A 21,225-nucleotide genomic window follows, 5' to 3' on the forward strand; every position below is an offset into this window, starting at 1 on the left:
CTTCTATCTCCTCCTTTGGCCAGCCTATTACCCCAGCAGGGTACCTGATCACGGGCAGGGCGTACGTGTTGATGGCCCGGATCTTGTTCTTACCATTCAGCTGACTCCTCAGGACTTGCCTGACCCTCTGCAGGTACTTGGTGGTTGCAGCCTTTCTAGCGGCCTCTTCATGGTTCCCATTTGCCTGCGGGATCCCCAGGTACTTGTAACTGTCCTCTATGTCTGCAATGTTGCCTTCTGGTAGTTCAATCCCCTCAGTTCTGACTACCTTCCCTCTCTTTGTTACCATCCGACTACACTTCTCCAGTCCGAACGACATTCCAATGTCATTGCTGTATAGCCTGGTAGTGTGGATCAGTGAATCGATGTCTCGTTCACTCTTGGCATACAGCTTGATGTCATCCATGTACAGGAGGTGGCTGACAACTGCTCCGTTCCGTAGTCGGTATCCGTAGCCAGTCTTGTTAATGATCTCACTGAGGGGGTTCAGGCCTATGCAGAACAGCAGTGGGGACAGAGCATCTCCTTGGTAGATCCCGCACTTGATGGTGACTTGTGCTATGGGCTTGGAGTTGGCCTCTAGTGTTGTCCGCCACATCCCCATTGAGTTCCTGATGAAGGCTCTTAGGGTCCCATTGATCTTGTACAATTCTAGGCATTCCAGTATCCAGCTGTGGGGCATTGAGTCATAGGCCTTCTTGTAATCAATCCAGGCAGTGCACAGGTTGGTCAGTCTGGTCTTGAAGTCTCGGCTGATTGTTCTGTCTACCAGTAGCTGGTGTTTTGCACCTCTGGTATTCTTGCCAATTCCTTTCTGTGTCCCGCTCATGTATTGACCCATGTGCCTGTTCATCTTAGCCGATATGATGCCTGACAGGAGCTTCCATGTAGTACTGAGGCAGGTTATTGGTCGGTAGTTGGAGGGGACCGGTCCCTTCTTGGGGTCCTTGGGGATCAGGACCGTCCGGCCTTCAGTTAGCCATTCCGGGTGTCTCTCGTTAACTAGCAGCTGGTTCATTTGTGCTGCCAGACGCTCGTGGAGTGCAGTCAGCTTCTTCAGCCAGTAGGCGTGAACCATGTCGGGCCCTGGTGCTGTCCAACTCTTCATACTGGAGACCCTTTCTTGGATATCTGCCACTGTGATGGTTACTGGACCCTGTTCAGGGAGGTCGCTGTGGTCTGCCCTCAGATCCACTAGCCACTGAGCATTGCCGTTATGGGTTGCATCCTTCTCCCATATGCTCTTCCAGTATTGCTCCGTCTCCAGCCTTGGTGGTGCTGTTCTCTTATTGTTCCCTTGCCACTGAGAGTACACCTTTGCTGGTTCTGTGGAGAACCAGCTGGTTTATTCTCCTGCCTTCTATCTCTCTGGTGTACCTCCTCAAGCGGCTGGCCAAGGCTGTGAGTCTTTGCTTGGCAGTTTCCAAGGCCTCAGGTATGGACAGCTTGCTGTATTTCTTAGGCACCTTATTTGTCGCACCTTTCTGCAACTCCGTTAGTTGGCTAACCTCTCTCCGTGCTACTTTGATCTTGCCCTCTAGCCTCCTTCTCCATGGAGGGTACTGCCCCTTGTGGCTGTTCAACTTGTAGCCAAGCATCTCACTGATCACTGCTGCCGTATTGTAGATCAGCTTGTTAGTGTCGGTAATCGTGGTTGTAGGTATTGCCCGTAGTGCTGCATTAACATCATCTAGCAGACCTTCTGAGGGTACTTCACGTAATCTTGGTAACCGGCTACGGGGGATCCAGGTTTCAAGCTTGGCCATGATCCTATTTTTCAGGTCAGCTCCTCTCGCACTCAACGATCCTTCTCCTATCGCACTTGGGGCTATGTACCCAATCTCGGGTGGGGGTGATGATATCTCCCCCCTGACCTGGCGTCCTGACTCCTCCTTGCCGTAGCATTTGTGTTGTACCTCGTCAATCTCTAGCTGTGAGAGCAGTCCCTTCTTTCGAATGTTGGAACACTGAGCTACTAGTTGTTTCGCCGTCATTGTGGATGTTGGGTATCGAAGAATCCATAGGTCCCTCATCCTATTCATGTAGCCCCTTCCGCCGGGGTTACTTGCGTAGTAGCATTCCAACAACGCCCTGTTTTCGTCCCTTGCCCACCGATGCCTTCTTGTTCACTCCACACACAGAGATGCAAAAACTTTTTAATGTTGTACGGATACGAGGATGTTTTAAATTTAATTCCCCCCTCAAATTGTATCCCCGTTCCCTTTTAGAAAACATTTTTAGAATATTCAGCTTAATGTACTACATCTGCTTCAGTAATGCATCTTTATGATGATGCCAAAAATCACTCCTAGTGTTTTCTAATCCAGACTGTATACTGAATATATTTCAGATCAAATATTCTGATTTTCTGTGGGCCCTTTGTTCATTGTTCTTGGTGTCCCATGTGATAACACTCCCAGACATATGGTGGTTGCCGTGGTGATTTAAATCAATTAGTGCTTCTACAATAAGAATAGCAGCTCATTTTTCTCTTTGACCGATGTCTAAAGAAGCTCCTTTGAAATTAATACTCTTTTCTTTGTTACATTGCATTAAGAATTAAATGGATATTTTAAAGTAAATAGTGTGCCGACCTTTTCCTTTTGTGGCAAAAAAGTACAAAAGAGCAGAAAATTAAAAGGTTTAGAACAAGATTGACATTCTCATGCAGGACTTCATAGCTCGTAGCAGGAAACAGGTTCAGAAGATGTTTCTGGTTAACAGAATGTCTCATTGTCATGTGTGTCTGAGCTGAATGGTTCCCACTGCATGATTTAACTGTTGACACGATCTCAGGTACAACTTTGACCTGTGACGCGTTGTTTTCTTTGCAAACCCTTTCTCTGATCATGTCTTTGTGTGTATAAATGTGCCACCCGATTTGACTGGTCTTCTTTTCTTCAGCCTTCCTTTGCTTTCAAAGCCATTTGTTAGTGTGAGATGTTTCCCGCTTTTACACATCTCTTCTCATCTGAACTTTCATTCTGCTCAGAGTGACTGGTGCTTTAAGACTGTGACTGAGCAATGCCGGTCTTCAGACTGATCCATTCACTCTGCTTCGATCAGCATTTGAATATTATTAAGTTAGCACGCTGCTCTTTCCTGTCTCTCATTGGCTGAACTGTTACAGCTTCCAGAGCTCTCCCTGTACTCCATTTGCCCTTTTTATCCTTTCATTACTTCCTAAGTTTTTATTATTATTTTGTTTTAAACTTCCCTTTTGCTCCTTTTTGACCCCCATGCCCCTCCTTTTTCTTTTTTTTTCTTTTTTTTTTCTCCTGTGTAGCAAAAGAGAAAGAATGAGAAAACAGCAGCCAGCAGATTGAGCAGCTCTCCTAATGTCAGGGCTCTGGAGGGAGCAGGTATGGGCATGGGCTTGGTGGGTACAGGGAGCGGCCAGCCCCCACAACCACCACCCCCGCCCCCAACCCCGCCCAGTCGCCTAGAGCCTATCCCCAACTCCCCCCTCCATCACCTTGAGCTCAACTCCAACAAACCTCTTGCCCCGCTGACCCCTCCCACCGAACCCAAGAAATTCATGAGGTGAGACCTTTTCAGCCCCGACTAACAGCAGCGCATTAATTATCCAATCACAGGCCTCAGAAGCACTTTTACTGAAGTGAGTCGTGGCCAGAGGTAAACATTCAAATATATAATATCTTTATTTTAGATTTTAAAACAAACAACAGAACTTGGTTCTTCTTCTCTACAGATGTTTTGTTTTATTATACTCATTCTTTCTTGCCAAGTGTGGCACTTTCATAAACCATAAGAAGCATGAAATCATTGTCAGCTATAGCTGCAGATTCTAAAAAAAGAAGCTTTCAGAAGCTCTGTGCTGTGATCAACTGTTCGCTGATTCCCAACCTTGTTGATTGCTGGTGCCATGTTGAGCTTTCCCCTCTGCAGTTTGTTGACAGTTGTAGAAGCAAGATGTGGAACCTGAGTTTAAGACAAAAAAGGCAGAAAAACGCTGCTTGTTTTTAGATCATTACTTTGGTTTTTTGGCTTAAATATCAGCTGTTGCTACTTGATTTTCTCAGTTTTTGTTATTAGTTTAATCAAGATAACACACTGGTTAAACTGCCAGGTGTTGCTTCCACTTGACTCTGTTTGGAACAAGATTAAAATATATGTATTTAGCAGGTGCTAGAGCTGCAACAAAATTAGTCATCACATAATCAGGCAGTTATTTTAAAGATTTGGCGTTAGGTGATTGGTGGATACTATGGTATTCTCCAGATACAGTGATGTTAGATTGTTTAAATGCAAAGACATTAAAGGTGACACAGAAAAACAAACTCAACCAAGGTTTAGTCAACATATTATAATTTTTTCCTTGGAAATGAATAAAACCTTTCTATTCACAACAGCTGTATAACCTTGAGGAGGTGCTTTATATTCCAAGGCAAAGGCCCTAAAATATTAAATTGAAATCCTCAACAATGAGACAGTCCCATACTATAAAAAATCATTAGGAAGTAGAACCAGGCATCGTATACATGTTTCAGACATTCAGGGTGAACTGGCATTATAGTACATAGTATTAACTGATGAGATAAAAACTGCTGCATGGCTCGTTGCATTCAAGGTGTTATGGTGTTACATTAAGCGGTCACTCCCAACTCCAACCAAGGGGGTGTTCTTGTTTCACTAATGCTGTCCCTAGCAAAGTACTATCTAGAGCCACATCAGGTTTTATCGTCCTGATGGAGTGCTTGTGTGAGATTTATGTTATACTGCAGGTTGGAAGCTAGCATAAAGCTCTTACACTTTTCTGCGATAAATTCATCCCAAATAGAAAAAGGACTGTTAGAGACAACTGAGAGAGTCAGGCAAGGGCTATTTTTTTGAAAACCAAGTTTAATCCTGCTACTTTAAACCACTGGGGAAAAAAACAATAGAAAAAACTGTTTAATGCATGGTTGATGTAATGTTTTTGGCTTTTAAAGTAACCAGGGCTACTTTTTAAAAGCAAATTTTAAGCTAATAAGCTAACAGACATGCTACTGTTTGCAGCTTACAGTAGAGCAAACCAGGTTCAATCAAATCCTCACCACTTTGTTTTTCTTGATTTAGATTTTTAAGTGGAAATAATGTCCAAACTATTTAACTATGGATTGTAGATAGTTTTACATCAAAGACATCTAGAGCCTAAACGTCTGGAGTACCCTAAGCTATGACGACAGTTTGGTCCTTTCATACTTTTTGGTGATAATAACCGTTAATAGTTTTTGATAACAGCCTCTCTCCTCGGGGTTAGGGTTTGGCGAACAGTTAATCAAAAAGACTTGTAGATGATTTTCTGCCTCCTTTCAGGGCCTGAGGTTTTTACTGTTTATATCACAAACCAGCTGACCCTGAGTCGACATTAAAGGACACGACTACTTTCTGCTGCAGCACGTTTGAACTCAGAGGCATTGGCAGCTCTTTAAATAGAAGTGAATAATATGGAAAGGGCAACATAAACACAAGAGTCCCGTGTGCGACTGAAGCTTCAAAGAATGGCCTTGGAATGCAAAAGGGGCATGTTTTTACTTTTGATTTCTTTTCTTTCCCATCAGTCCGAACATGTTGCTGTCTGAACTGTGTGCATGCTGAATGTTCTTTTTTTTTTGGTTTTGTTTTCTCTTCTTTTCAGTTCAGGACGTTTACACTACCTGTTGTTATTATCCACTGTGTCTTTTTTGTCGTTGTTTTGTGTCACACTGTGACGTTTCTTTCTTCATCCTCACCATCATCTAAATTTCAGCATGTTGCACTTTTACTCGACTCGAAATGGGCTCGACCGTTTTTGTAAAAAGTAAATAAACGTTTTTTTTAATGCAGACTTGTATTGAAGTAGATATTGTCTTTTGCTATTATGGACCGTCTCCCTCTGTGTGTGGTGGTGTCTTATTTTGATCCTGCTCTACTCTACGCTCCAGTAAACGCTGCTTTGGTGGCTGTGACGAACTGTGTGAACTGATATGATGATAAATTATGCAACATGCTTCTCACATGAATACATGCAGTGTGTATGCGTGTGAGGGGTGGCGGGATGAGGGGGGGGTGTAGTTGCATGTAGGTTTACAGCATGTGTGTGAGTGAGTGGTTTCTTTCCTTTGTGCTGCATGTTGTACTGCCGAGTAAGACGCAGTGGCTGCTTTGCAAAAGCTTGGGACAAACCTCTGTTGATTTAAAATGCTTGCACAAGCACACACACACACACACGCATTATTATTCCTCATTGCCAGAGCTGTACCCTAACACACATTCTAACATGCACAACAAAGTAAGGCGATGACAGTATGAGGTCAGGTGTTAGAGGCTTTGAAATGTTTTCAGACTATAGTACAATTTATCTCTGCTCTCACTCTTCACACTCTTTGTTCTTAACAAACAGTTTGAGTGATGGTAAACATTTTCCTTACACTTGAGCGATTTGCTATGCTGGCCTCTTTAGATCAATAAGTCGTTACGTGTTTAACCCTGATAAACGTTATTCAAATAGACTTCAGTTTGTATAGAAGAAGTAAGTCAGACATCAGAGCAGTAAAGAGTAGTTATTAGACTGCAGCTTGCACCCGTTTTGGCTGAAGGAGATATCTTTGTGCCTACAAACATCCAGAACATTCATAACAAAGATCTGTTTAATAGGAAAATATAGAACGCAATATGTATAACAGCCTGTTAATGGTGTTAAATTGGGTATGTTTAAGTCCCAGACTAATCCTAATCTAATCCTAAATTCAAGATGACTAACTCAAAGTTACGTGTTTTAGGTTAATGACCCTAAATTTTGGGGTATGGACAGCAAAAACCCCAAACAAATAAAATAAAAACAAGCTTCATAGACGCGTATCAGACAGACAACAAGAAAGTCAGGAGTAAGCTGCATATAAATGTAGGAGAATTAGAGGGATTAGAAACAGTTGAGGAATAAGAAACAGCTGAAAGGAATCAAGACAATCATGTCGACAGGAACTAAAGAGAAAAACACCAGAAGAAAAAACAAAATATCAAGTATCATGCACCAAAAACACAATAATATAAATCAAAATCTGAAATACAAAACTCTGCAACAATAATAATCCTCATTTACCAGAGCCAACGAGACGCCAAGCCAGTTCAATGACTCTCTAAAACAAGGCATTTTAGACCCCTCCCCCTTCAAGGCCCGCTTTCTTCTCAATGGCTGCCCCTCAAAAACAGAAAGTTTGAACAGAACGTGGGTGCAGCTTCTGTGCTCACAGCCAGATTTGACCATATTAGTAATCTGTTGACATCATACAGATTCAAGAATAGAAAAAAAAATAGCTGAATGAACCTTTAGAGCAGACTGAAGTCTCAGCTTTTGGCTCTCACATAAGCTGATCTTATTATCTTTATAAAAATAAAGATAAGCTGTCTTCAGGTAGCTGTTCTAACGTGTGCATTTACTCATACAGTCCTGGGATTCTTTAAAGCTGTTTAAAAGGCCTAAAATATCATAGTATATTAAAAGGTCATGGCCAGCAATGTCACCTTACAGCAAGACCCTGAACTGGATAAGTGGAACAAAATGGATGGATGGATCGTAAAAAGTATAGTAAAAAAAATTAGATTTTAAATTAAATAGTTTTGATATAAACATATAGATAAGTAAACAAAGTGCAAACAATGCAAATTGAAGTAATCTACATCAGCGGTCCCCAACCTTTTTTGCGCCACGCACCGGTTTATGCCCGACAATATTTTCACGGACCGGCCTTTAAGGTGTCGCGGATAAATACAACAAAATAAAACTAGTGAAAAGACCCAGGAAAACCGAGTAAACGATAAAAACGATAACAAAATAACGCTGAAAACTGATAAAAACCCTGAAAACCATACATTTCACACCTGAGCCTCAACTCTCGCGGCCCGGTACCAAACGACTCACGGACCGGTACCGGTCCGAGGCCCGGGGGTTGGGGACCGCTGATCTACATGATTGAAATGTACAACTGAAAGACCAAATCTTAAACACTTGAGCTGCAGATGATATGACTGCACCTTGATCCCTTAAAAAATAAGGTAGGCAGGTGAAGTGCACACATTTGTAAAAGCCTGCTGAGTTTCTAGCCCTCTGTTTCCCCCTCAATGTCCAGTATTTGTGCAAATGCAAAGAGAGGCCACATCCTCTCTCTGCTGTCACGTACAATGGATAGACTCCCTCCTTCAATCTGATACGCTCCTCTCGCTCTTCTTACTTCTTCCTCTGACCTTGATTCATCTTCTCATGCTCTGCCAATCTCTTTTCATCTCCTCTCCATCGTATTTCCTGCCCTGCTCCTGCAAGTCATCCAGCTTCTCTGCTCACGGTTTCATGCCACCACATTTCACCTCTCTTTTCTCCTTTTCTTCTTGCGAACAGAAAGCTGCACTTCCTGCATCAAAGCTTCCTGAAAATTATCTTTAAAATCCTCTGATCGCCTCGTGATTCTGTCAGTCAGTGCACACACTGAGAATACAGACTCTGAGGGTGTTTAATATGAGATGACCGTGAGCACAAATTATACATTAACATGAATATTTTATGAATTTGTGGTAAAACAGAACGCCTTGAGTCTGCACTGTGACTGTGCGCAGCATAAACAAGATTTATTAGGCTAAGCAAATATAAGGGAGGTCTTTTTGGGAGAAAGTAAAATAACAAAAAAATACCCTCGTAAAATTTTAGCATCGCCCCGGGGTTATGGGACTGTTTGTTTAAGAAGTAGCCCATTAAGAAACAGAAGTGGCTCCGATAGGTGTTTGTTTTTAATAGATGCACACACTAATTAGTTCAAACTTTGGGGAACGGTGTGTTTCCCCTCTGAGGACGTGAGTCAGGAAGGAACTGCAGCTTGATTAGATCATATAAATTCCAGCCGCGATTGGCATTCTCCTGGAAAAGAATAGACTTTAAATCATTGGATAATGCCAATTTAAAGTAATTTAGTGTTATAGAGTTACCTGCTGAGGAAACTAACCTCTTAAAGTATTTTAACACACATATACTCACCAAGCTCAGCCCATCAGTGCTCTTTTAAAATGTGACAAAGACAATATAAAAGATGCACAAAGCTTAAGAATCTGAAAAGTTGAGCTTAATCCCCAAGTTGTTTCAGCGGGAATCCTACACCAAAACCTGCCCCTCATTTTAAAAAAAAGCTATTAAACATCGAATCGACGCAACCCACAGCTTGTGATTGGCCTGTTCAGTCCCATCGGTTCATTTTGTGCATTTCTGGCTACTGTTTTGCAGCAGTTTTGAATTTATCAGTGAGAGAGTAACAAAAAATAAATAGTATAAAGAATAATTCAATGTTAAGGTCATACTGGAAATGATGTTAACCTTGTTTTGTGAACTGTGGTCAATATTAGAGTCAGAGAGGAGGCTTTTTAATCACAATGATTAATAAGCATTAGCGTAAACAACTTTAGGCTTCTTTAATCGGACTTTACTAGCCAATGGGTGATGCCACAGTGGCTACACCCATCCTTTATAATGTGAACACAGCCGTAGGATTAAAATGCATCGCAGGGCAGTAGAAACATTGGAAGTGCTTCAGAGACACAAAATAGGAAGAAGCAAATGTTGTGACATTTTCATAGAAAGTGCATTACATGACAGTTTGTGCGTTTCACAGACAGTTACCCTGTTACTTCTAGGGTTAGATTTTCCTTCTTAATGGTCCATCACAATTTCGTGTTCACAAAGCAACACAAAAGGTGCTTTGGGCTTTTTATTTTTTGTTAAACTCAAATACTTCCAAAGAATTCAGAATTTAACGTCTACACCATATCTTGCATAAACACTCATCCACACAATTACTAATATTATAGATGCAGAGCTGTGTCCAAACTCCTGTGTGAAACTTTGATTTCAAGACAAATAATTGTATCTTTTAAAAAACAAAGGCTTCAGAGCTTTGAATCTGATTTTTCAGCTTCCACTGAAGAGAGGCTGCTCAACTGAATCTGTACTTCCCTTTAAGATGCGGAAGAAAACAGAGACACACAAAAACCTCCGATTCAGTCCAATAGCTGTTTGAAGTTTAAAAGTATTACAGTTTCAGAATGTAGTTTTAACTTTGGTGCCTAGTTTTCAAATATGGTGTAGTAGCCATACAATAACAGGCAGTGAAGTGGGGAAGCATCACGTTGTTGTTTTTTCATCCAGACAAGCATGAATAGGTAAAAAAAAAGATGCAAAAGCCATTTTCATTTCTCGTTATTTGCTTCAAAAAATGGTTTTTGTTTGTTACTGATCTATGAATCATTCAAGCATAAAAAACCATCAACTCAGAATCAGAATCAGAAACTTTATTGTCATTGTCACGAGAACAACGAAATTAAGAATGGTCCCCGATCATTGCATCATCCCTAGCAATATCAAAATATAAATAAAACAATAAAATTCAATAAATGAATAAAAAAAACTCAAGAGATAAACCAGTGTGTGCACATGACAAGCAAAGAACCCATTTTAAATTGTGTCTTTAGACACTTTGTTACTAGTAGCCTGTCACTAAAATACATAATTGTTCCCTTTCTTTATATTTCTTTTAATGAATCTATAAAATGCCCAAAAAATAACAGTTTGCCAAACATTACAAAATTTCGTTTTGCATGACAGTGATCCCACTGCAGTCAAAGCAATCCTGGATAGAACAACATAATAAACTCTATCGGTCATGGACTGGCCTCCCCTGAGCCCAGATCTCTACATTATTGAAGCATCTAAAGGCAAATAACATCCAAAAAAAATAGCTTTTAAGGTCTATCAGAAAATCTTATTCAGACAGGATGAAATTGTTCCATTTTTGTAACTATTTTCAGCTGTTTTGAGGCTCTAGTGATGATTTACTGCAGCAGCATCGTGATATGATTTTTTTGAGGAGCCAAATTAAACCGTTCTCATGGTGATGAGGGACGGCGCTGCTACAGCCATGTGTTTTTAACAGTTTTGCTAAACGGGGAATACTCTTTAAAAGATCTATTCACTTCAAAGGACTGTGTGAACTTCACTAAACCTTTACTTAGAGATAAAACATTGCGCGTGGTTACTTTCCAAAGGCTGCACAGGAGAGTAGTCATTCAATCAGCTGTAATGGAGAGCGGAGAAGGACAAACACTGGCGTGGCTCATCTTGAATCTTGTGGTTATGCTGCCCCCTGTGGACAGAAAAGAAAATTACACATTCAAACGCTCAGATTTCAAACTTAAATCACACAAAAACACCAGTGGAGTGTGGAAAAAGGTCAAAACCCCAGTTACATTTTCTCAAAGCATCAGAGGTAGACACACAAACAGCTAAATTAACAGTAATATTAATGATTATTGATTCATGATAGTAAAAAAGTTTAGCTGGTCTGTCTGAGGAGAAACAGAATTCCCCCTTATCTTTCTGTCTAAATAATTTTATTTTCTAAAAACAAACATGTAAACGACAATCTGCCACTGCAGTGAAAATAACACACATAAAAACACACGTAGTATTGGACACAGCAGGAGAAGTCAGGATCAGGCGACACAACAACCAATAGGAAGGAGGGAATGTGGTAACTAAAGAACTGGCTGAACTCATCTGTTACATCACTGGTTACAATGAAGACATGTGCACAGGCGGGCATCCCGTTACATGTAGGGTTAGATCGGCTTTGGTAATGCTCCCTCACTAGCTCATGTTCACAAACTAACACAGAGGCTGCTTTGGGCTATTTATTGTAATAGTTAGGAAAATACGTCCAAAATTAACATCTACACCGTGTCTCGCATGAACCTCCACAAAACCACACAGTCACTGATGTTTTAGATGCAGAGCTCAGTTTGATTTATTTCAGTATTTAGACCGGACGAAGTACTAAAACAAACATCTTCCACACAGTTGTTAATGTGTGTCCCCCGCTCTTTCTGCATGTTAATATCAACAGAGTGTGAATGTTTGTTTTTGATTTTGGAGGCAAAAAAGGAAAAAGGTTTTTAGCTTTGGATCAGATTGTGGAGCTTCGCTGGAGGAAGGCCGCTCAGCTGAACCTATATTTTCCTGAGAGATGAAAGCATTAGAGCATCATTTTCTTTTCAATCAGAAAGTCATCATTTGAGGCTAAAGTTGGATTATTATAAAAACACATCGACTTTCGGTGTGAAAAAATCGGAGAGCGTTAAAGTGAAGCTTGTGCTTTTCACCCCTTTATGTTTAAGACTAAACGAGCTGAGCGATCAGCCTCTCACTTCTCTTTCCTTAACTTTCTGTTTGTGTGTGTCCGTCCTGAAGCCCTCCTGAAACAAAGGACTCTGCCATCGACTCCCCGGACGCTCAGCGCCAGGAGTGGTTCGCCCAATACTTTTCCTTTTGATCGACCACAGACCTGCAAACACAACGATTCAGCATGTCAACCGAACTTTTAAAAAAAAGAAAAAGAAAAAACCGATGAAAAAAAACAAACAAAAAACTGGAAAAAATCTTCAAACTATTTGTTATTTATCGTCATTGATCGGTTCGGGGATCAATCCACTTTGGAATCAGTCGACCGAAACTGTAAATCCTGGTTTGAGAATCGCTTCTCCTCGACGTGTCGATCAAACGCACAGAACCTGATGTCGCTGATTTCCACTTCTGGGAGAAACGCCACGATTTTCCACTTCCTGCCGTTGACCGAGACCAAAGTGAATTGAACCCGACCGCGACATCAAATGTCATCGCTCCGATCTGATTTGATTGTTTGATTCTCTCTGATTGTTTCACTGTGGAGGAGTTTCTCTCGTAGTACAGTGACAATGATCATCCGTATGTTTGATGTTTATTTCATTCCTTTACTCTTCGACTTATTTTGCAGTTTCTTGGAACTAGAATAAAATATGAGTGGTGCATTTTCATGCTGCTAATTGCCATTGTTGGACTACAGTAAGAACTATATATAAAGAATTATACGGTAGGTAATTGTGCTCTCTTTGTACGTGGGCCCCACTGCATACAGCATCTTAGACTAGGAGGGCTGATCTAAGACCAGTTCGCCTCCTCATTTATGGTGACATTAACTTCGGACCTGATCCTAGATCAGTTACACTTCTCTGGCGTGCTCCGTGAATACAGGCTCTGATTTTAGGACGGCACCATCATGGCGAGTTTGTTACAGCTGCATAGAAGTTTCAGCCGATTTTGGTAGAATATTAAAACCTGTTTGTATGGTCGTCTGTCTCAACACAGATATAATGATGTCTCACCAATTTTAAAATCAAAAATAGCATATTTTATATTTATATTATAATGTGTATGCTTAATAAATTATTATTGTGACATTTACTGGCGTTTGCTTGTCTTTTTTTTAATGAACTGGTGATTTGTGGGGTTTTTTTCCATTATTGAAGTTAACTTATTTTGTTATGAGGTATAAAAAAAGAAAACAAAAGCTTTTAGTTTTTGTTGAATTAATACAGGAGTGAGGGGAAACAGATGGAAAAGCAGAGGAAGAGACGGTACTCTAAATACACAGGGCTGATTGGGGTGAAAGGAAGAGAGGCGAGGAGTCGAGGCAACGAGTTATAAAGCGAATGAGACATCCTCAGTTCAGAGCTTCATTTTAACGACATGTCAGTTCAATGTGACGTGTGGAACGACTGCTTCATTAAGAGCTTGTGCTGCACTGGGGCAGAAGGTTTGCGCATCTTAAATAACTCACTATGAACAACACAGCTGTCAACAACACACCCGCGAGTGTTTATCCTGCTCCTCCTGGAGCCCACCCTCACACCCTTACACTGTGCTCCAAAGCCTAGACACAGATTTATCCTAACATGTATGCATTGCGTTGTTTGGTCTAACAACACAACACACTCCCTCATGCTGGGGGCAGGACTCTACAGACAAATACTTTTCAGTAGAAATTAAAAGTAGACGTAAAGGTTGTCTTGAACACTGTTGTGCTCACTGGAGATATGAGATCACATCATCAGCAGAGCAGCTTTATGGGCTTTATGATGCAGCTGTGCCAAACATCGCTTTAAAATGAGGCTGTTCATCAAAAACTTCCCAACAGTCAGTAGAAGTAGCTACTGTCCTCCTGTGCTCCCAAATCTACTTAGTTATTTAAAATCATTTATTACTTAAACATGTTTCTATGAATTTTGTTTTTGGCAGCTTGAATTTCTGCTAAATTGATCAAATCACAGGAGGCTTTACTATTTACAGAAGTAATTGACACAATTTACGTGAGCTCATCTGCAGACAGTTGTATATGCATTTGAAATTTGATGGACAAATAAATGGGATAAGGTGAAGGAAGAACACATTCTTATATGTATACAGATAAAATGGTTTGTAGTGTTTTTATAAATATATATTTATGATGAGTAGGATTATGATTTATGTTTAGAGAGAAGAAAGAAGGTGAAAATAAAGTGGAAAAATAAGAAATATAAGGTGTGGTAGAAAAGGGGAAAAATCTGTGGTGTTTACCCAGCTGTTTCCTTGTTAATGCAATCATAAATACCATAGAATCTTACATATACCAAACGAACAGGCTGCTACACTATGGAGTCTTAACAGTGACCGCTAGAGGGCGGTAGTGCTGCTCATAACACGTTATTAACAGTTTGACCCGGAAAATAAACAGAGCATGAGTTCCTGTCCGGGCTAAAGATGGCGGCGTCAGGAGCCGGGTCTCCCGGCCGGCTGGTCCAGTACGTAGTGGTCCGCTCGGATCTGGTTCATAAACTGTCCTGGCCCCTGGGGGCCGTGATAACTCAGGCCTGCCACGCCGCTACCGCCGCCATCCACCTGCACTACGGAGATCCGGACACACAGCGCTACCTGTCCGAGCTGGACTCCATGCACAAGGTGGTGCTGGGGGTAAGACAGCCGTGCCAAACTCTGTTCAGAAATTCGCTACTTTAGCTTCTTGGAGCATATTGCGGGTTCATCGCCCGATACAGATTAAATACGGAGATGTTATAAGTCGACATTCTTATTTGAAATCAGCAGCAGCAGTAAATTTCTATATAATATCGATTTATGGCTATTATTCACAGTCATTGCTTCTCTAGCAGCATTTAAAACCCTTCATTTTAACAAATAATAATATCAGAGTGATCAAGCTGAGCGCCGAATTAAAAGACCAGTCCTACACATTACGATACGGTGATAAATTATGCGCTAGCAGATACATTTTCCCTGTAATTCATTAGACTTTTAAAGTCTGTAATTTCAAGTAGAAGTTCGCAATAAGAGATTTTTCTCCTCGGAAGCAGGGCTGTCAAACACAGAGGCCAAAGCCAGTGAAAGGTCCACTTCGGCCCAATAGGAGGCTTTACAGTGTGTTGTGTTATTATTAACTTCTCCCAGTTTTTCTATTAAAATATATATATTTTTAAATTGCACTTCACTTTTAAAAGAAGTGTCAGAGTGCTGATTTATTCCCTATAAACATAATATGATATTACATTTTTAAGAGACTGGCAAGGGGTGTCTTTCATTTTGCCTGTTTTCAGCTTTCAAGATGTTCCCCTTTACATTTAAAAGGAAAGCATTGTGCTGGTGTATTACTCTTAACAGCTGTTGTCTATTGTTTTTACTGGGCTGCTTTATTAAACCCACCAAAGCCTGTTAGGACAAACAAAGTGGTGCATATAGAAATAGATGTACTGTCTCAGCCTCTTGTTTGGACAGACCTGCAGTGTTTTGTTCCCAGAACTCTGTCCTTCATTGCAGGAATCTGTTGCAGTCGTCAGTGAGAGTATGCTTTTTTTGTCTCCAGGCTCCAGACGAGGCTGCCCTCTCTGGTCTGTCTGAGTCTCTGACGCAGGCTGGTGTCTCCCACAAGCTTTGGATCGAACAGCCTGAGAACATCCCCACGTGTTTAGCCCTGAAGCCGTATCCAAAAGAGACTGTCCAGCCACTGATGCGCAAGTTCAAACTCTTCAAATGACTTCCCCTCCAAACACCGCCGCCTCGCTGAGACACTCTCCATCCGGACACTCGTTTTTATTTTAAATTGCAGTCTGCAAAATGGACAGTGGGCACTGCACCCTTTTCTGTCCAGAATTAAAATCTGAAATACTGTCTGCTAATCTGGGTTTATTTGTTCTGATGTTTTACAAAATACAAAAGCTGTGTTCATTCGTTTGTGATGTAAAAGCAAAATGAGACGCCAACAAAAGTCCCTTATCTCACCCCCAGCTGGTTCTCATTGCTCATCTAAATAAACCATTCCTGTTTAATGCAGTGTAACTCAGGTGTATGTTATCATATTGTGAATCCTCTGTTTGAAGATGAAATTTATGCCGCTATACTGATGAGTGTGGATTTACATGCCTGCACTGTTTTATAACTGGAGCTCTTGCCAGCTGATGTTTCACCGGAAGATTTGAACAATATTTATCTGTTTTACACTCTTTTATCTAAATTCATGTCACAACTGGAGCCCATCCCAGATGTTACCGGGTAAAAGTCAGAGTCCTCAAGTCACCAAAGAGCCTGGGATTTAAAAAAGAAACAGAAGAAGAAAGAATCCAAGAATTTAAATTTATCTCATCTGCTTAATCTATAAACTGACCTAACAGCTGGCCAAGTTATCAGCTCACATTTAATGAGCCGATAAGGTTCAGAGTGTGTGTCCAATCACACTTTACTTCTATGAGGCCCTGCACTACCTGTTCATTGTTAATGAGTCATTGTAGCAAGATTAAGCAACTCTGAATCAACCTCTCTGTACACACTGCAGGTCAGTTTATTTCTCTTGCAGTTATTTGATTGATTAAATATGAGAAAGTAGCAACAAGTGCTTTCATAATTTCCTGGAGCCGTCTCATAATATCATAGAATTTCCTTTAATCGTTTAAAAACAATCTGAAAGCCTGTTTCTTTCTGGCCTGAGTTTTAATCTGTTTATTTCAGTCTAATGGATACCAGAAACAAAAACGTATGAAACTAAATAAAAATGACCATTTCAGGTAAGTTGTTTTAATATGAATTCGATTTTTTGATTGTTTTTTCCCCCATAATCAGTCACTTGCATTTTATAATAAACACACTGAATAACTTGGAACCTCACACAGAAATAAATGCAAGCATAAAGTTTTTTTTTTAAAAAGAAATTAATATAAATTTTCTCTATAAAATTGTCCCACAAAGCCTGGCTTCTTTTAAAATGATTATTATTATTACTGGAAATCACAAATGAGATCCAGCAAATCTTGACACACAAAGCTGAAGCTTTAAAAAGGACTCTCAGAAATTTGCCCTTTTTTCTTGTAAATTTGTAATATTTTACCACTGAATTTGAGATTTCTTTTCTCAGAAATGTGAATCTTTTGATTGTAGATTTTTTTTCTATACATTTAGATTTTTTCTGACATTTTTTGTTATAAATTTGAAAAAAACAACAACTATATTTTCTTGTTTGTTTTAGTTGTTTTTATGTTCTATACTAAGTAAGAAATTAAGTAAATGTCTGCTGCCTTTAGATTTATACGTTACTTCAAAGCTGTCTGTAAAGTTTCATCAGCCAGTGTGCTGCCAAACGCTGACAGTGAACTCCATGCTGACCGTCTCGCCCAGTGTAACCAACAGTGTTGGTCAAGTTACTTAAAAATAGTAATTAGTTACTAATTACCGATTACTTCTCCAAGAAAGTAATCCAGTTACTTATCGATTGCCTATTTTCAAAAGTAATTAATTACTTTATTACTTAGTTTCTTCCCTTCCAGAGTGTACAGTGGACGCTAATGTTTTTGTAACTGTTTACCGAATCAAACTCAAAGTAATGTCAGTACACACTTAAAACGCTGCGTGGTCGTACTCTCTCCTGCACTCCATATTATGCATCGTTGATCTGCACAGGTGTCTGTTGCTGCCACGGACGTCGCACACTCATACATCATTTGAGACACTCTCGCAAGCAAAATCACGGTTTAGTAACGCAGTAACACAGCGTGCTTACAGGAAAGTAACAGTAATCCAATTACTTTACTCATTACTTCAAAAAAGTAATCAGATTATGTGTTACTGCCCATCTCTGGTGACGAATAAGAGCCAAACCTCATGGATGACAAAAGAGAAAAAGAACACTTGAGCCTTGGACACTGTAGACTCCTCACCTGAAAACTGCAGAAATTAAAATGTAAAAAAAATTATATTTACATCAAGTAATTTCTCATTTTGAATACGCTCCTGTTTCTTATCCCACGTCTGTTTACTGTTTTTCCAACCTGCAGAAGTAGACGATGGACCTAATAACATCCCCGTAATAACATCAATAGAACATCATTAGAAAATGAACTTCAACCATTTTTAAAAAGTAATTAAAATATTTTTATCTGATACAGGCAATGCAGAAACTGAGCAGCTGCAGGACAGTTAATAGCTACCGCTAACCGTCCACCTCTGACCCTGTACACAATGTACAGTTCAAACTTAGCGTTTTCACTCATAAAGTACATGTAGAAGTGGTCAGAAGCTCACAATAACTCTTAACTGAGTCACTCTGACAATAAACTAGAGGTCTGAGAGAAACCAAAAGTTGCTGCAGAGCCTCTCAGCTGCTCTTTTTGCTGTTGTGTTAACACAAACTTCAGATGTTTGTGATGTTCATAAACATACGCTTTCTCTCTGCGTGCAGTTTTATCCAAAAAGACTCAGAAATAATTCATGCTAGCGCCGCACTGTCAGTTGTTTTTATTTATGCTTCACTGAGAGGCTATCAAGCTTGACACTGGATATTTTAGGAACCTGTTTTCTTTCCTAACAGGGATCTCAGCCATGACGTTAAAAAAAAGGAAGAATAACTTGGAATCGAGCCGACTGCGAGCACAGCAGTAGTAAATTAACTGTAGATCATTTACATTATAAACTTGGGCTGTAAATGCATAACAAAAATGGTTTTAATCCAGGCGTGACTCATCTTCAGATTTCACCACTACTTTCAGGCACGCTGTAAAGAGGCATTTAACAGGCATTATTACATTTGAAAAAGGCAATAAAAGACAGATAAACAACAATAAATCCCACATCTAGAACTCCATGTGTCCAAACGCCTGCTTTCATAACTCATAACCTTGAACTCTGAAGTAAAAGCACTCTGAAGTATGCGAGTGACCAATCAACATATTACACACAATGTAATTACTTCAGTGTATTTCCCAGAATATGCTGCCTTAAACACGCTACTGTAATTTTATCATAACATCCAGAGTTCAAAGGAGCGGCAGGATGACAGGCACACTTAACAGATGAGTGTTGTGCTGCTGCGTTAGTTTATAGAGATGAGGATATACGCTATATTTATAAATTTGGCCTCAGTGGTTTCCAAAACTTGCCAGAAAACAGCAGAAGATGAACTGCGAGCTCTGACAGAGCAAAGTCCGTGCACGTCTCTGTGACAGTGTTTTCATGTGAGTGGAAACGAAAGCAAAATAATGATCAGCATTTATATAAAATTAAGTTAAAGATGCCAAATGACAAATCAGATCTGCTTCTGCAGATGCTTACAGTGATTTTTCACTTGTTGGGCAACTCCGTCATCTGGTTCAAATGAACCAAAAACAGAAGCGGTGCTGAAGGGGGGTTGGGGTGGCATCGACCCATACATATTACTGAACGTGTACGCAGTGTGTTGTGTTCCTGTTGCACTTTTAGTGACCAGTGGAGTCCAGATTGGAAATGCAGTTTGCTGATAAGCTCAATGATAACAAAGAAAACGTGTCGCTGTTTTCCAGCAACATTTACGATCAGTTATTGATTAGTGGAGCTCAAATAAGTGATTAACTTTGTATGGCTCCTTCACTAAAATGCTGTTTTCTAACTTTTATTTTATATATTTGAGAGTTTTTTGTCACATAGTGTTTATTTCTTCTTGACTGTCAGCTTTTATCTCAGTATTTCTTTTGGTAATTTTTTTTAAGAAATTGACCTGATTTTACCCTTTACATATATCTCTTAAATTTACCATTTTTTCATACATTTGCCTGTTTTATTTCCTGTAAATGTGTGAAAAATACTGTCAATTTGTAAAGTTTTTTTTCTTATGATAAATTTAACTGCCTAATTTATTTATTTATTCTTTTCTAAATCTGACATTTTTTTTTTATAGTAAATCTGTTTGCAGATTTTTTTTCTTCCTCCCATCATTGCCAAATGCTTGCTGAGGGGACTGTCTGTTCATTGGGTCTTTCTCTGTACAGTATAAAACACCTTCAGATTACTTTTTCTTTTGCTGAAACGGTGCTTTATGAGTAAACTGTTGAGTACAGTTTTAATGTACCTGTATTTTAAGTAATTTGACACCTTTCTACTTCAACTACACCCGATTTTGGATGCAGATATGGTTCTTGGTACTGTATACCGTACATACCAACTTTAGTTACCTATTATTATTTGTATAACTCCACTAATACACTGAATTGGTGAAGTTATATTATTAAAATAAAACCGTATATCGGTATATAAGAAATTCATAATTAATTTCAAAACAATTAGAGTGATGTACATACTGATAAATCAAAATATAGGATTCACTAAAATTGCATGTATTAATCTGAATAAAGACTGTTAAACTTTAACTACATTTTGATGATAAAACTTTAGCATTTTCACCAATTTTTTTTTTCACCTTTGAGGGTTATCAGGAAAGGTGGAAGAGAGCAGGGGAAGGGCAAAATTCCCAGCTTGTAGCATAGTGGTCACCTCCTTAACCTGGAGAGTTATACTGGTGTACGTACAAAGTATTTAATGTACTACTTTCTGTAAACACAGCACAGAGCTGCACATGAACCTGAAAATCAATGACATCCATCAGTCAGTCCATCGAACCAGATCCGACTCATCTCTTTGCCATGATGACTGCTTGAGAATCCTGACAGGTACCAATCTGCAGATCTATCTCACACTCCAGCTTTCCATCACTTGTGACTCCCAGATTCCATGACGCTTGAACTCTCTCGCCTTGGTGCAGCTTTCTGTAGGAGACCCAATGTTTTCTACCTGCCCTTCCCAAACCATGTTTTCTTGAAAACGCCCCGGCGAGATATATGACACATCAGGGATTTTGCACAGTGCGTGTACGGCATCTGGATTTAGGAGGCCTAATAGTTTCCAGAAAGCATCAGTGCTCACCCTCCTCCAGTCACTCGGTGCGGTGTGGCTAAATACACGCTGTATGTCTGCACATTCACCCTGACACATGCGACACATTAATCACATGTAATCAACAGTCGGGTCTCCCCTCTGTCAGCACTGTGGAA

At 40.0% G+C, this 21,225-nt stretch overlaps 1 protein-coding gene across 6 annotated transcripts in view; it reads left to right on the top strand.

The window, feature by feature from the left end:
* The window catches only part of fam184ab (family with sequence similarity 184 member Ab), a 230,193-nt gene extending 213,973 nt beyond the window's left edge, over positions 1–16,220 (top strand). For 2 of the 6 annotated variants that reach the window (XM_026194482.1, XM_026194483.1), the window contains 2 exons: positions 3,287–3,543; positions 12,266–12,867. In XM_026194482.1, the coding sequence (XP_026050267.1) occupies positions 3,287–3,543; positions 12,266–12,347 (339 nt within the window). In that variant the 3' untranslated portion in view covers positions 12,348–12,867. Of the gene's footprint in view, positions 1–3,286; positions 3,544–5,319; positions 5,831–12,265; positions 12,868–15,743 lie in introns of those variants that run through there. The other 4 variants (XM_026194485.1, XM_026194484.1, XM_026194487.1 and 1 more) reach the window with 4 other exon arrangements.
* The last annotated feature ends 5,005 nt before the right edge of the window (positions 16,221–21,225 follow it).

The sequence above is a fragment of the Astatotilapia calliptera genome, chromosome 15 (assembly GCF_900246225.1).
Source record: "Astatotilapia calliptera chromosome 15, fAstCal1.2, whole genome shotgun sequence".
In the NCBI taxonomy this organism is placed as follows: domain Eukaryota; kingdom Metazoa; phylum Chordata; class Actinopteri; order Cichliformes; family Cichlidae; genus Astatotilapia; species Astatotilapia calliptera.